The following is a 15,811-nucleotide window of genomic DNA, read 5'->3' as shown; positions in this document are numbered from 1 at the left end:
TGGCACGGTCGTGCTTATAATCAAAGCACGCCCATGCTCATCATAAGCACGATCGTACTAGTTACCTAGTTCATATGCACGGTTGTGTTGATCATGCAGAGGCAAAGAATTCTAAAAACATAACACGGGGAAAGGAGTTCGTATCAAAATAGCATCAAATATGAACAATTAATAAGAATAAACACGAACCTGAATATGAATGCGGTCCAAAATTACAAAAAAGAGGCAGAAATGAGAAAAGTATGTGGGAGTGCTCTATTTCTGTTTAGGGGAGAAAGGGCATGCACTATCTGTACACCCCTCCCCCCTTTTATTTTTCAAATCCCGCTCAGATGCACGGCCGTGCATACCTGAAGCACGGTCGTGCTCATGTAATGAAAGCACGCACCAAAGGACCTTTTCTAACATGGGCGTGTTCAGGGGAGGCACGCCCCTGTCCTCATTGAGCATGGTCGTGCTGTATGAAAGCACAGTCATGCATTTCTCGTCTACCCTCTTCATTATGTATAAAAACAATGAAAACTTAAAATAAAATTAAGAAAAGAGACATAATTAAGAAAATATAACACAAGGTGCCTCCTGGAAGCGCTTGTTTAATGTCGCAAGCCTGACATCTTGCCTGGGCTAGTCAAGTGTTATTGTGTGACCAGGAGGGGTCACATTCTCTATATACAGCTTTGCTCTCAGCCCATTGATATGGAAGGGTTCTTATCCATGCTTGGACACTTCTAGTACCCCATATGGGAGAACTTTTACCACATTGTAGGGGTCATACCACCTGGATTTCAGTTTTCTAGGAAATAGTCGCAACCGAGAGTTGTAGATCAGAACCCAGTCACCTGCTTGAAAACTCCTATGATAAATGTGTTTATCATGCCACTTCTTAGTACGCTCTTTGTATAACTTGGCATTTTCAAATGCCTCAAAACGCAATTCATACAATTCATTGAGTTGCAACAGTCTCTTTTCACCTACGACCTGTGAATCAAAATTTAGGAACTTCAAGGCCCAGTAGGCCTTGTGTTCAAGCTCAATTGGTAAGTGACATGCTTTACCAAAAGCCAAACGATAAGGGGACATACCAATAGGGGTTTTGAAAGCAGTGCGATAGGCCTAGAGTGCATCATCCAATTTTAGAGACCAATCTTTCCTGGAGTTGTTAATAATGCGCTCTAAAATTCTTTTCAATTCCTTATTAGATATCTCAACTTGCTCACTAGTTTGGGGATGATAAGGAGTGGCCACCTTATGGGTAACACCATATTTTGTCAAAAGAGCTTCAAATTGTTTATTGCAAAAATGGGTGCCACCATCACTAATAATAGCTTTAAGGGTGCCGAATCTAGTGAAAATATTTTTCTTTAGAAATTTAATCACAACTCGACTATTATTGGTGGGTAATGCTATAGCTTCTACCCATTTGGAAACATAATCAATGACTACTAATATGTATTCATTATGCATGGATTTGGGGAAAGGCCCAATGAAGTCTATGCCTCAGACATCAAATAATTCACAAATTAAGATATTACTAAGAGGCATCTCATGTTTCCTAGATATATTTCCACTTCTTTGACACCTATCACATGACTTAACATACAAATGAGCATCTTTAAACAAAGTAGGCCAATAAAAACCACACTGCAGGACCATATGATCAATTTTCGATGGGCCACAATGACCTCTCACCTCCCTAGAATGGCAATGGTTAAGAATCTCATTAACTTCACTGTCTAAAACACACCTCCTAATCGTATTGTCCCCACAAATCTTAAAGAGGTAAGGTTCATCCCAAATATAATGCTTCACATCAGACCAAAACTTTCTAAGCCTATGCTTGTCAAGTAATTTAGGAGTTACATTACATGCCAGATAATTTACAAAATCCGTATACCAAGGTGCCTTAGAGATTGCGAGGAGCCTCTCATCAGGAAAAGAATCCTTAACCTCCTTCACCGTGGGTTCCCTTACTGAAGCATCCAATCGAGACAAATGGTCTGCTACGACATTCTCACTCCCTTTTTTGTTTCTAATCTCCACATCAAACTCTTGGAGGAGAAGGATCCACAGTATAATCCTTGGTTTAGCATCCTGTTTTGACAACAAATACTTGATGGCAGAATGGTCAGTAAAGAAAACTCTGGACATTGTCAAATAAGAACGAAATTTATCAAATGCAAAGATAACAACAAGTAATTCCTTCTCTGTAACGGTGTAATTACGCTGAGCGTCGTCCAAGGTTTTACTTGCATAATAGATGGCCTGAAACACCTTATCTCGCCTTTGTCCTAGAACTGCTCCCACAACTACATCACTAGCATCACACATTAGCTCAAAAGGTAAAGACCAGTCAGGGGCCACAATCACAGGAGCAATTGTTAATTTCTCTTTTAATTTCATGAAAGCAGATAAACATCTTTCATCAAATTTAAACTCTACATCTTTAGCCAATAATTCAGAAAGGGGTTTTGCTATTTTTGAGAAGTTTTGTATAAACCTCCTATAGAACCCAGCATGCCCTAGAAAACTCCTGACTGCCTTGACACTTGTAGGGGGAGGTAGTTTAGAAATAACCTCAATCTTGGCAAGGTCTACTTCAATACCTTTTCCTGACACCTTGTGCCCCAAAACAATGCATTCATCAACCATAAACTGGCACTTCTCCCAATTTAAAATCAAATTGGCTTTCCTGTATCTCTGTAAAACTAAATTCAAGTTATGTACACAACTATCAAATGTGGTGCCATATATAGAAAAATCATCCATAAAGATTTCAATACAATGCTCTAACAAATCTGAAAATAAAGCTATCATACACCTTTGAAAAGTAGCGGGGGCATTACATAATCCAAACGGCATTCGTTTATATGCAAATGTATCATTGGGGCATGCAAAAGTAGTTTTTTCTTGGTCTTCAAGAACTACGGGTATTTGCATATAACCAGAATAGCCATCTAAACAACATTAATATTCATGCCCAGCTAACTTCTCTAACATTTGATCAATAAAGGGTAGAGGGAAGTGATCCTTCCTGGTGGCTTCGTTAAGCTTCCTGTAGTCAATACACATCCTTCATCCGATTACCTTTCTGACGGCGATGAGCTCGTGTTGCTCATTCTGCATAATAGTAGTCCTTCCTTTCTTTGGTATCACCTGCACATGACTCACCCAAGGGCTATCAGAGATTCGAAATATGATATCAACATCCAATAACTTAATTACCTCCTTTTTCACTACTTCTTTCATATTGGGATTTAATCGCCTTTGGGGTTGTACTTTTGGTTTGAACTCCTCCTCCAGGAAAATTTTATGAGTGCATATGAAAGGATTGATGCCCTTAATGTCATTGATGCTCCACCCGAAAGCCTCCTTGTTCTCTCTCAGTACTCTCAGAAGCTTCTCCTCCATGCTACCTGTCAAATTGGCAGAAATAATCACAGGTAAGTGAGATGGAGGGTGTAAAAAGGCATATTTAAGATTCGAGGGAAGAGGTTTCAGTTCTAGTTCAAGAAGTTCTTCAACTGATCGCTTGGTTATTTTCTGGGAGTGTTCTCCTAGATCTTTAAATATCCTTCGCCCGAACCATCTTCCAGGCACCCCACTGTTCAATGTTAAGATCTCATCTATTATTTCTTCAGTGTCGTGCAGATCCCTTCTTTCCAATGTAAGTATCCTCTCCAATGCATCTTTTATTAATTCATCTTGCACCTGTGACACATTCAGGGAGAGGGAGGTAGCATCTGCAGTTGTCACAAAATTACATGAATAAAAAATGGAGGGATGCTTGAGTGAATTAAAAACTTTAAATACTACTTCCTAATCATTCAATCTTAATGTAAGTTTCCCCTTCTAAACATCTATTATCATTCTTCCTGTGGCTAGGAAAGGCCTTCCTAGTATGATGGGTACTTCGTCATCCTCTTCCATGTCAAGGACAATGAAATCTGCAAGGAATATGAACTTATCTACCTTAACCAGGACATCCTCCACTATGCCCCTAGGATATGTTATCGAGCGATCAGCAAGCTACAAAGAAATTGAAGTTGGCTTGGTTTCTTGCATACCCAGCCTTCTAAACACAGAAAATGGCATTAGATTAATACTCACGCCTAAATCACAGAGCGCTTTATCAAAATAAGAGTTTCCTATAGTGCATGGAATCATAAAACTCCCTGGATCCTTAAGCTTAGGTGGCAGCTTCCTTAATAATATTGCTGAGCACACCTCATTCAATTTGACTGTCTCGAATTCTTCTAATTTCATCTTGTTGCTTAGCATCTCCTTGAGGAATTTAGCATATTTAGGCATCTGTGAGATGGCTTCAACAAAAGGAATATTGATGTGGAGCTTTCTGAGGATCCCAAGAAACTTATTGAACTGAGGGTCTCTCTGGTTACCCATCAATCATTGTGGGAATGAAACTTTCGGCCTTGGCATCACTAATGTATCTTCCCTTGCTTCTTTCTTCGTATCTGAGAGGCAAGCACAGCCTTGCTCATCATCTAGCACAGCCGTGTCTTCGGTGAGCACGGCTGTGCTTGGGACAAGCACGGCCGTGCATTCATTGTCTGCATAGGCGTGCTGTTCAAAGCACGGACGTTCTTTTTCAGCCAACATAGGCATGCAGGGTGATGCAAGGGCGTGATGATCAATAAGTACAGGCGTGCATGACTCATGTGTTTGCGTTTCATTCAAGTTTTCCCTACTTTTTAAAGTAATTGCCTTAGCTTGTTCCCTAGGATTCGGTTCTGGTTGGGACTGTAGTGCTTCTAGTGCTCTTTGACTGAGGAGACTAGTGATTTGCTCCAACTGGGATTCAAGCTTTGAGGACTAAGTCCTCATCTCAGCTCTGATTTCTACAAACCTCTTATCTTCCCTCTCAATCTGTTGTTCCATCTGGGCCTCAAGTTTTGCTATTCTCTTGTCAGAGCTATGCACGTATTGCATCATTTGTTATTGAAAATTGGATTGAAATCTGGGAGTTTCTCTTCTTTCTATCTTCTGCCCTTGACTTTGCACATGGGGGGTTGATAGGGCGCATTCTGATTTCCTTGGCGGCTTCCCCAAGGAGTTGTATTGCTATTACGCCATCCTGGGTTATAATTATTACCCATAAAGTTCGTCTCTTCCTGATCAAACTCTGTATTATGCACCAACTTTGTGGGTTGATCTTGTGCTCTCATTAAGCACTCCAGTTGCTTTGCGAGAGCTGCCATTTAGCTTACCAGTGGGTTACTGCTCTCTGCTTGATAGACTGGTGCAGCTTCCTTTCTTTTGAGGTTATATGTGTCAGTTGTGTGCCACTGAAAGCTAGCAGATGCCATTTCATCTATCAATCTGTATGCGTCATCTGGGTCTTTCCTTATAAGAGATCCTCCTGCGGCGTCATCAATCGTGGTCCTGTTATGGATGGATAGGCCACTGTAAAAGATTTGCACCTGCCTCCAAGTTAGAAAGTCATGGTGTAGGCATCTTCTCAATAATTCCTCAAATCGCTCCCACGCCTCAAACAGTGATTATGTCTCATTCTGTTGGAAGCAACATATTTCTATCATCAGCTTGGAAGATCTTGATGGAGGAAAGTACTTTCCCAAGAACTGTTAAGTGAGATCCTCCCAAGTTGTGATGGAATTGGCTGGGAGTGAGGAAAATCATGCATTCACCCTTTCGGACACTGAGAATGGGAACTGGTGGAGTCGAATAGCATCGTTGGAGACTCTGTTGTATTTTATGGTGTCCGTTAATCGGAGGAACTTTGTCAGATGCATATTGGGGTTTTCGTTAGGCATGCCCTCAAATTGTATGGAGTTATGAACCATGATTATGAGTGTTGGTTTCAACTCAAAATTGTTTGCCTCCACATTAGGTGTCGCTATGCTTCCAGGAGTGCCTCTGGCATTAGGTGTCATATAGTCTTGGATCGATCTCCTTCCCTCTGCCATTCTTTGCTCTCTTACTTCTTTTCTTTGTCAACGAATTGTCCTTTCAATCTCCGGATCAAATAAACAAGCAGTAGAACACTTAGAACGAGTGAGCATACATTAGAAGAAATTATGAAATACAAAATTTTAAAATAAAATAAATACAAAATTATAAAATAAAAAAAAAGTTTAACAATGAACAAATTAGAACTAAAATAAAGTAAAACATAAATTGCTTAAATCAATTAAATTTTAGATTTTCTTAATATTGAAAAAGTAATCCCTGGAAACGGCACCAAAAACTTGTTCGGAGGGCAAGTGTACCCATCGAAAAGTAATAAAAGGTTCTTAAATTAAGTCCCCGAATTATCGTCCCACAAGGATTGTTTTCCAATTACTAAGAATTTTCTAATTCAATTGTTTAATCTTCAAACATACGAGATTAATTAAAAACAAGAATTTATAAAATCAATTATAAAACTAAGAGCAAGGAATACAATGCACGTCTTGGTTAAACTTATCGGAGAGGAACCTAGGACATATGGGTGGTCTCATTCAATCCTTTATGTTATTTTTCTAATTAGATCTAAGTCTGATTTCCTTGTGATTATTAATCATTCATATGAATACTATTAATATTCAATGGTCATGCAATATTAATATTCTTTTCTCTAAATTAACATCTTCAATGATCATGCAAGATATCAATTTAAGAAAGCCTAGGGAGTCTATGAACTTGTTAATTCAATAACAATTAGAAGAAGGAGATTGGTTTGGTCTACCTAATCTTTCATCTTGTTTTATCCTATAGATCTATTAATTAATCAAGGTATGATCGTCTGACGATGTAATTAATTAGGGTTAAGAGTAATAAGCAATAAGATAAATTCTAATCACGAAACGGAAATCAAATTTAGATTCAATTATCAAAATCCCATAAATTCATAAACAATAATCCCCATAGCCCTAGTTATGGATTTAGTTACTGTTGTTGACAATCTAAACACTAGCAAGTGCACTAGGATTACAGCAAGTAATGAGTAATTTTTAAGAACAAGATATCGTCTCCACAGGGAATTTAGATTTCAAGTATCAATTCACAGAGTTATAACCATTTGAGCCATACGAATTTGGAACGAGAGTTGTAACATACAAAAGTAGTAAAACAAAGCAATTAAGAGTAAAGAAAAACTTGCAAAAAAACAGATCAATGAATGAAATGTGAGATTAGAAATGGATTAAAAGATAGTTAGGAATTTATTTCACAAGCATATCAATATTAATTCAATGATACCTATGAACATTTAAGCCCTTAGTTAATTGCCAATCAGTTTCTCTTATCAATAGTCAAGTTTAATTCCTTAAATCATTGACCCTAACGATAAACTGAAACTCCTTAATCCTTTAGGTGAAATTCAATTACACGTTGCATTAAGACTTAGAACTAAAGATTGCAGAATTAAGTTTCCTTATCCCTAAGAGATTCCCAATTTTGGTTGCTAATTCATATCAGAAAAACAAGTCCAATTACCATTGGTAAAGGCTTCTCATTGATTAATCAATTGAATTCCCATTCAAAGATTATGTAAAGTGCAAAATTAGCAACTCAACTAAGCAAAGAACTCAAAGTTCAGAAGTAAAAGTAGAATTAATACATCAATACAAGTTCCATAAATCCCTAACTATAAGGAACTACTCAAACATGGAAGAAGAGAAAGAGAAAGAAGAAGAAGAAAAAAAAACTCAAGGAAGCCATGGCCGTGAGCTCCAATTCGATTCCTCTTTTTGGCAGCTTCGAGACTTGACCCAATCTTCTCTCTCACTCTCTCTCAACGACCATCTAACAGAAAAACGGGAAAATGAACCAAACTCCCAACCGAATCTGAGCGTTCTGGTATTTATAGAAATTCCCAGGTTTGAGCATTGCCACTTTTCTCCATAATAGTAGCCACGCAGAGTCTCAAGTTGTTGTGCGTTAACACTTTTATGAGAAAAAGTGGTTACGCGCACTTTGCTGAGTTGAGAACTCTTTGGAATGCTCACTCTTGTTGGTAAAAGTGTCAACGCAGAGCTCAAGTGGTTGTGCGTTATTACTTTTATGAGGAAAAGTGACTACGCGCAACTCGCCAAGTTGGAGGCTCTCTGGAACTATCACTTTCAATAATAATAGTGGCTATGCAGAGCTTTCCTGATATTTTCACTCTCTGGAACAATCACCCTTACTGATAAGAATGGTAACGCAGAGCATTCTGAAACTTTGCCTTCTCTGAAACTATCACTCTTGCCAGAAAAAGTGATTACGCCCAAGCTGTACTTCACCTTTGAGCTCTGGAGTGATCACTTTTACTGATAATAGTGATCACGCCCAGCCTGTATTCCTCATTCCTTGTGTTTTGAGCCCAACCTTGCTACTCTAACTTTTCCTTTCCATTGTATTTCTACTTCCATGAACCTTGCTCAAATTATTCCTACAAAAACGAGATTAAAACTTAATTTCTAAGCAGAATTACACAATTTGCTAAGATAACTACAAATTGAAATAAAACTCAAATTCATTATATTTTTCTGAGTTTTTCTACTTTTCTCATGTGTTTTTCTTATCAATTTAGCTAGAATTATGCTAAAATATCAGTAAAAACATGGATTCATCAGTTATTCATGTAGAAAGAAAGCGCCAAAACAGTCAATAACATATCCATAATGAAGAGATATAGCAAACTAGAATATGAGATGAATCTTCAGTCTTCAAGTATGGTCACTTGAAACTTCAGTCCCGCCAAGAGTGTGCTAACGATCCATACAAGAGGAGTGGAAATGATCCGAGATCTCGAAGGGAAAGTTATGTGTAAATTCGTGCTCAGCCAAAAGAAGAAGAAGAAGCTCCCTTCAAGATGCCTTCCATCCCTTATTTATAGAATCTGAACTCCTTTAAAATTGCAAAGAGTGACTGCCGCAAACAAGCACGGTCGCGCTGCTCATATGCACAGTCGTGCATTACATCGAAGCACCCTCATGCTTCACTAGGCGTGCTTATTGCTGTGATGTTTTTAAGCCCATTTATTTGGGCCCGAAATCTACTTGTGGCCTCTTTATATCAAACTACACAATTAATAAATAAATTAGTGTAAAATCCAATTAAAATAAAAGTCAAATATGAATAAATGGGCTGTAAAAGAGGATCTAATTACAGACTTATCAGTAGACACATGTAATCTCAACCCAATTGTTGTGTTTATTTCATCTTCTTGCACACAATCTTGAAGTTTAAGCATCCTTCCATATGATCCTCTCACGTACGTAACACTTGTTCTAATTTTAAAGAATGCCTTATGAGTTACTTTTAGACCCTTTTGAACAATCAAATTGAGTATACTCCTACATAGTGATCTGCTCGAAAAGAAACAAAAATAGTCAAAAATGGGGTATATGTAAATTATGAGTACTTAGGATCTTTTCGTATGGCCTTCATTTTCCTTTAGTTTGTAAAATACTTGAATAACCTAGGAAAGGTAGGAGGTTTGTATTATATTATCTACTGTTGAACAACAACTCTATATATATATAGATGTGCATTATGTATGGGATATATGCCTTCATTTATGTTTACTAAACAGGAAAAATTTATTAGAGTCTCTAAGTTGAACATAGTAACATAATAATTGGGATGAAACTGTTAATAATAACGGAGTCGTCTCAAATACGACATGCCCCAAAAATTGTATCTGCGATAACCAAAATTCGCACTTTGGAAACTTTGCTTATAATTGTCGTTCACTCAGAATTTGTAAGACAATCCTCAAATGCTCAGCATATTCCTCATGGCTCTTCGAATAGATCAAAATATCATCTATGAACACTACCACCAATTGGTCCAGGTATTGATAGAAGATTCGATTCATGTAATCCATGAATATGGCCGGAGCATTAGTCACACCAAATGGCATAACTAAATACTCGTAATGCCAGTAACAAGTTCTGAACGCAATCTTCAAAATATCTTCATTCTTCACTCTAATTTGGTGATATAACTAAATACTCGTAATGCCCATAACAAGTTCTGAATGCAGTCTTCGAAATATCTTCGTTCTTCACTTGGATTTGGTGATATCCATATCGCAAATTGATTTTTGAGAATACTGAGGCTCCTCACAGTTGATCCATTAAATCATCTATTCTGGGGAGAGGATATTTATTCTTGATTGTGACCTTGTTTAGTTGGCGGTAGTCAACGCACATCCTCATACTACCATCTTTTTTCTTCACTAAGAGAATAAGAGCTCCCCATGGCGATACGCTTAGTCTGACAAATTGTTTCTCCAATAAGTCCTCAATCTGTTTCTTGACTTCGGCCAACTCAATTGGCGACATCCGATAAGGTGCAATGAAGACTAGGCTCACTCTTGGTATGAGGTTGATCATGAATTCAATCTCTCTCTTGGGTGGCAGTTCAGTTACATTTTCCGGGAAAACCTCTAAAAATTCGTTCACTACTGGTATCTGTTCCGCTTTCACATTCCTTTCTGCCTCAGTAGAAAATAGTACCGTGAAGGCCTTAACATTGACCATGTTCCTTGAGTCTCCCTCACATAGGAGTCTAGAACTTTTCGGTATTCTATCACCAAAAATTAGTTTTTTCTCTTTCCAATCAAGAAGGACATGATTGGACGACAACCAATCCATTCCTAACACAACATCCAACTGGGAAAAAGGTAGGCAGATCAAATCTACCGAGAAAGTTCTACCATGAACTATCACAGAACAACCCAAACATGCATGCGAAGTCACCACAGGTTGACTTGTGGGAGTAAATACTACGATAGTGTATGGCAGAGAAGAAACAAATAATTCCAAACAATGCACATAATCCAAAGAGATCAATGAATAAGTAGCACCAAAGTCAAACAGAACATCTACTAGTTTTTCTTTCATAATACATTTACCTCGAATGAGGTCATCTAACTTTGCTGCTTCGGAGCTGGTCATTGCAAACACCTTGCCTTGCACATTGAACTGTAATCCTCCGCTGTATGATGGCTTGTTACTTCCACTAACACTTCAACTTCCTTGAGCTGCAAACTAGCAAGCACTCGTCTGATGCCCCATCTTCCCACAATGACCACATACGGCAGTTGGCTGTGGGCAGTTTCGGATCATGTGGGGTCCTCCACATCTGAAACACTTCAATGGTTCTTCAGAAATGTTAGAACCTTAGCCACCACCTCTGCAAGGTGCAATTCCACTCGCTCGAGATTGAGTTAGGCCAAAGTAAGGTCTTCTCTGGTATCTCGATAGTCTTCTTTTCTGCCTCACCGGTCCTCCAACTCGAATATCCACCGACTTCCCTTTCACGTTGGCTTCATAAACTCGGCATTTGCTCACCAAGGTAGGGAGGTCCGTCACTTGAAATACACTCACTGCAGTGCGGATATCAGCTCTCAGCCCATTCTCAAATTGGGCGCACAAATCCTCCTTACCTCTATCATGCTGAAAGTGGGGCCAATATTTCATTAGCTCATGAAATTTGACAGCATACTCTCCCACTGACATGTCTCCCTGTTTCAGTTCCAGGAATTCCCTAGCCTTCTGCTTCTGCAAGTCTCTAAGAAAATAGTTTCCTAGAAAATAAGCTTTGAATACTTCCCAGGCAATATGGCCATTTTCCTAAAGCAAAGTTTGGCTGGCAAACTTCCACCAGTCTTCAGCTTCTCCAGTTAGCATGTAGGTGGCATAACCCACTTTATGCTCTTTACGGCAGCCCATAGCATTAAAAATTTTCACAATGTTCGCAATCCATCTTTGAGCCCCTTCCGGATCGAATTTTCCCTTAAACTTTGGAGGGTTGTGCTTCGTGAATGAAGAGAGTTCACGATACTATGCTGGCTCAGCGTCTTAATTTTGTACTAGCGTTTCTAGTACTTGAACCATACGATTCAAAATTTCGTTTGTAGCTCCAGTGGGTCTACCTCTACCAACCATGATTCTATTTGAAAGAGATTTACCAACTTGTTAGCAATCATTATCTACGACAGTGCGCATAAACATTTAATGCAAACAAGTCATACATATTCCTACTTGGAGAACCAAACAGGCGATTCTAACACTTAATCACTCATATTCTTGTTAAACTAGTCTCATACTCCATTCCGGTTTGGAAGAACTCCTCTGATACCAAATTGTAACATCTTTATTTTTATTTAAAATAATAATAGTAAAATTTCATAATTAAATGGAAAATGAAGTAAATTTTTATTTATCGGTCAAATATAATAGTGAGATTATCATATATTCAATTCATTTTGCTCAAAATTATAATAACTTAAATGACAAAGCAATAATAATTAAACAACTTTAAGAAGGAATATTAAAAAATTATGAAATACATTATTCTCATAATATACAAGATGTCAGTGTTACACAAATACATTAGGACTCTTTTACAGCATTTATAAATATAAAATAATAAGTCCTAATGAGCAGCCTATCCATCACGTGACCAAAGAGACACTAGTCATCCTGGTGCCATCCCTCTATCATCGCAATATCATCGGTGTCGAGGTCGTCATCCGATCCGAGATATGCATCACCAGGATTAGCGGTAACCTGGGTACCAGTAATTTGCTCAAACGTCCAATGAGATGGTCTACCAAGATAATCGTGGTCATGGAACGTGAACAGATACGTCAATGATGCTGGGGTCCTCATGGTGCTAGGAAAGATATATACACGAAGAGTATGATGGATTCTACTTACAGGGAAATCAAAAGGAATAATAAAAGCTAATTCCATTTCCATCATAATGAGGTCACTAGGTACATTACTTTCATATACAACAATTCTAAAGAAATAGTCTCTGATACTCATTAAATACATAATTTAACCTATTAGTTACAGAACTATCTACTAATCTAATTCTCTCAATGGGTGTTGTCATCCTGATTTCCTGAAATGGTTATGTAAGGATGAGTTTCTATTTTCATTACTAAGCATACAATCACAAATAGTTCAATGATACAGATAAATCAATCATGCAAACTTCATACGACAAGATTATTAATATCCTAACTTATTCAACTTAAGTTCATCACTACTAATATTTTCATTTCTCAATTTCACTACCCCTGGGATCCCTCAAGGTCTTCCTTAGCATAGATAGTCGCTGGATAGTTGTAGGTACACAGATACAACGTGTGCCGACTCGGCCCCTTTAAGCAAAAGCATTGTTAGGAGCTTAATCAGGAAATGAGTGTGAGCCTGTGGTGCTCCTACTCTCATTTGTCTTGCACAATTTAAGAGGAACATCCACCACCTTCATTCTCCCAAGACTTTTCAGTCTTCTCCATCTTCCATACTCCCAGTGTACCTTTGAACTATCTATACACGTCCTTATCATATCCTTTCCTTATTTCTTTTCCCTTTCCACGTTTCTATCTCATCTTTCTATATTTTCTTTAGTTCATTATTATATCACATATTACTCAATCGCTACCGAGAGTTAATTCCCTCAGACTCAGTCCACCATATTCATGCATTTATACATATTCAAAATAAGGTCATAACCATCATCAATCATCAAAAACATACTTCATACATAATCAATCATATTCCAACTATATCCAAAAACACATTATCATTCATCACATATTCAAATCAAGCACTTTTATACATACAAACATAATATTTCTTAGTAATAAGATAGAGCTCTCCATACCTTAGAAAATTAGTTTTGATGGTCAGAAAGCAAGAGAAGGTTAGTTCACAAATCAACATACTTCTACACCTTAAAGAAAATAGATTCTTTGAGAAAAGAGAAAATAGAGAAGATAGAAGTGAAAATGAGAGGTTTGAGCTCCAAGATACTCACCGACCATTCCGTAGAGTTGAAGTTTGAGCTCGTGTTCAGTAGAGTTTCAAAGTTTCTAAGGCTTTTATCTGTGATAGAGAAATGAGAGTTCAGAGAAATGAGAGAGGTATGTGAGTTGAAGAAATGAAATGAATTTCCATGCTGAAAATCTCTTAAATACCCCTCAGCCTCGCGCGATCTCGCTTGAGCGACGAATAGCTCACTTGAGCGACAGAATCTCGCTTAAGCGACGGATCCCTCGCCTGAGCGAGATATGCAGATAATGGTTCTCCTAACATTTTTCTAGTATGATCACTTGAGCGAGCCCCATCTCGCTTAAGCGAGTTGGCAACCAGAGAAGACGAGATTTCTCTCGTGAGTCCTTGCCTAAACAACACAGCTCGCCTGAGCGAGGTGACGGTTGGGCTAAGTGTATTACCTCGCTTGAGTAAGATTACTCTGAAACAAGATATTTCTAGGTGTTCAATCTCGCTTGAGCGAGATTCCTCTCGCTTGGGCGAGATTCCCTACACCAACCTCTTCTAAAACTCTTCTCACTTTACTCCTAACACATCCTAATGCTATTTAATATAAAAAAAAAACATAATTTTATAAATAATGAAAAGAAGGTGTTACAGAATTCGTGTGTCTGGTTCAACAAAATCTCTTTAATCATCACCCTTATTCTGATCAAACAAAAATGATGATTTTTAAGATAATTGGAATGAGTATACAATGTTTTCAAATTGAAAAACCTTACAATTGAGAGTATAACAATCAAAAAGAAGAATGGTTATATGGGTTTAGGGTTTACGGTAGATATGAAAAACGGGTTTGCATGCTATTAAGTAGGAGAAATAAAAAAAGAATTGAAATAAAAGAAAGAAAAATTAAACAAAGTTTCTACGACAATATTCCAAAAGAAGATTACCTGACTTTTTATTCAAAAACAAAGATGGGAGTGAGTTTGAGAGAACATGATATAGTTTCCCATGAATAAGGAATTACATTTTCTCTTAACCTTAAAAAGAATTATGTTAAAGAATGACCTATTTTAAATATTTAAGAGATTTATATTGTGAATAAGCAATTACGTTCTTTCTTAACCTTAGAAAGAATTATGTTAAAGAATGACCTATTTTAAATATTTAAGAGATTTATATCATTTATCTACAAAATTTGATAATGATTAATTGTTAAATATTTTAATTTTTAAAACCTGCTATAGCAGATCATTTTGTTAACTTATTTGTGAGTTACCTAATATGCTAACTCATGTTAGCCTTCACCATAATAATAATAATAATAATAATAATAATAATAAACTAGTGGTAATAACAAAAATATTGATGAGTGTTATTAGTAGTAGTGACAACAACAGTAAAGACAACCATGATAATGATAATAATATCATCATACAATAGTAATGATTAAAATAAAATAAATTCCATATGAAGATAATGCAACTAAATTATGTAATAGTGTACAGTGAAAATAGTGTGATATTTTGCTTCAATGGATAATTTAGAGGCCAAGTCTTGTCTTTGAACATTCAACTCAACCAACATTACTATATGCTTAAAACTAAAGTAATAAACTAATAAGAAATAAAGCATAATTTAATGTATTATGTGTTAATTGAAGTTATTTAATTAGTGAGCTTAACTATTTATATTAGGTATTGAATTCTTGATTGTTATTTTTAAAAATATTCCTTTAAACTAATAATATGCCTATAATCTAAAGAAATGAGGTCATTATCATAATGGATGTTTAATGGTAGTTAGTACATTCAAAGCTATATTAGTTATCACTCATCACATAAAAGTTCACAAAAATTATGGTGTACCAAGGTCTATTTAAAAGTACTGGAAAAAATTATAAATTTTCTTTGAGAACTTCTTTCAAACAGAGAAATGAAATAATACAATCATAACACAATTGTTAAAGCAAAATTCTCAAGATACTGAAAGTCTAAGTTTTGATAAATGAAAACCTTTTTTATTTAAGTTGAAATGCTAATCTATTGTTTTAAGTGTTTTGATATTGT

The 15,811-nt window shown here is 36.9% G+C and overlaps 1 protein-coding gene and 1 non-coding gene across 2 annotated transcripts; one reads left to right on the top strand and one right to left on the bottom strand.

The window, feature by feature from the left end:
• Positions 1–5,216: 5,216 nt before the first annotated feature.
• LOC113871528 lies at positions 5,217–5,942 on the bottom strand. Its single transcript, XM_027508620.1, has 2 exons — positions 5,664–5,942; positions 5,217–5,438 (listed from the first exon to the last, which is right to left on the bottom strand). The coding sequence occupies exons 1-2, from the start codon at positions 5,940–5,942 to the stop codon at positions 5,217–5,219; spliced, it is 501 nt and encodes a 166-aa protein (XP_027364421.1).
• LOC113873933 lies at positions 5,455–5,561 on the top strand. The gene has a single exon (XR_003505998.1). It is a non-coding gene; the product is annotated as a small nucleolar RNA R71 (small nucleolar RNA).
• Positions 5,943–15,811: the final 9,869 nt, after the last annotated feature.

This window comes from Abrus precatorius, unplaced genomic scaffold (genome assembly GCF_003935025.1).
Source record: "Abrus precatorius isolate BTA unplaced genomic scaffold, Abrus_2018 Scaffold7, whole genome shotgun sequence".
Taxonomy (NCBI): Eukaryota; Viridiplantae; Streptophyta; class Magnoliopsida; order Fabales; family Fabaceae; genus Abrus; species Abrus precatorius.
The sequence above is the reverse complement of the archived record's forward strand: the minus strand, read 5'-3'. Positions and strand labels throughout refer to the sequence as shown.

Coding starts and splice junctions, on each gene's coding strand:
- LOC113871528 (XM_027508620.1), bottom strand. CDS start 5,942: ATGGCAGAGGGAAGGAGATCGATCCAAGACTATATGACACCTAATGCC. Junction 5,439..5,663: donor CATTCTCAGTGTCCGAAAGG/GTGAATGCATGA, acceptor ACTTGGAGGCAG/GTGCAAATCTTTTACAGTGG.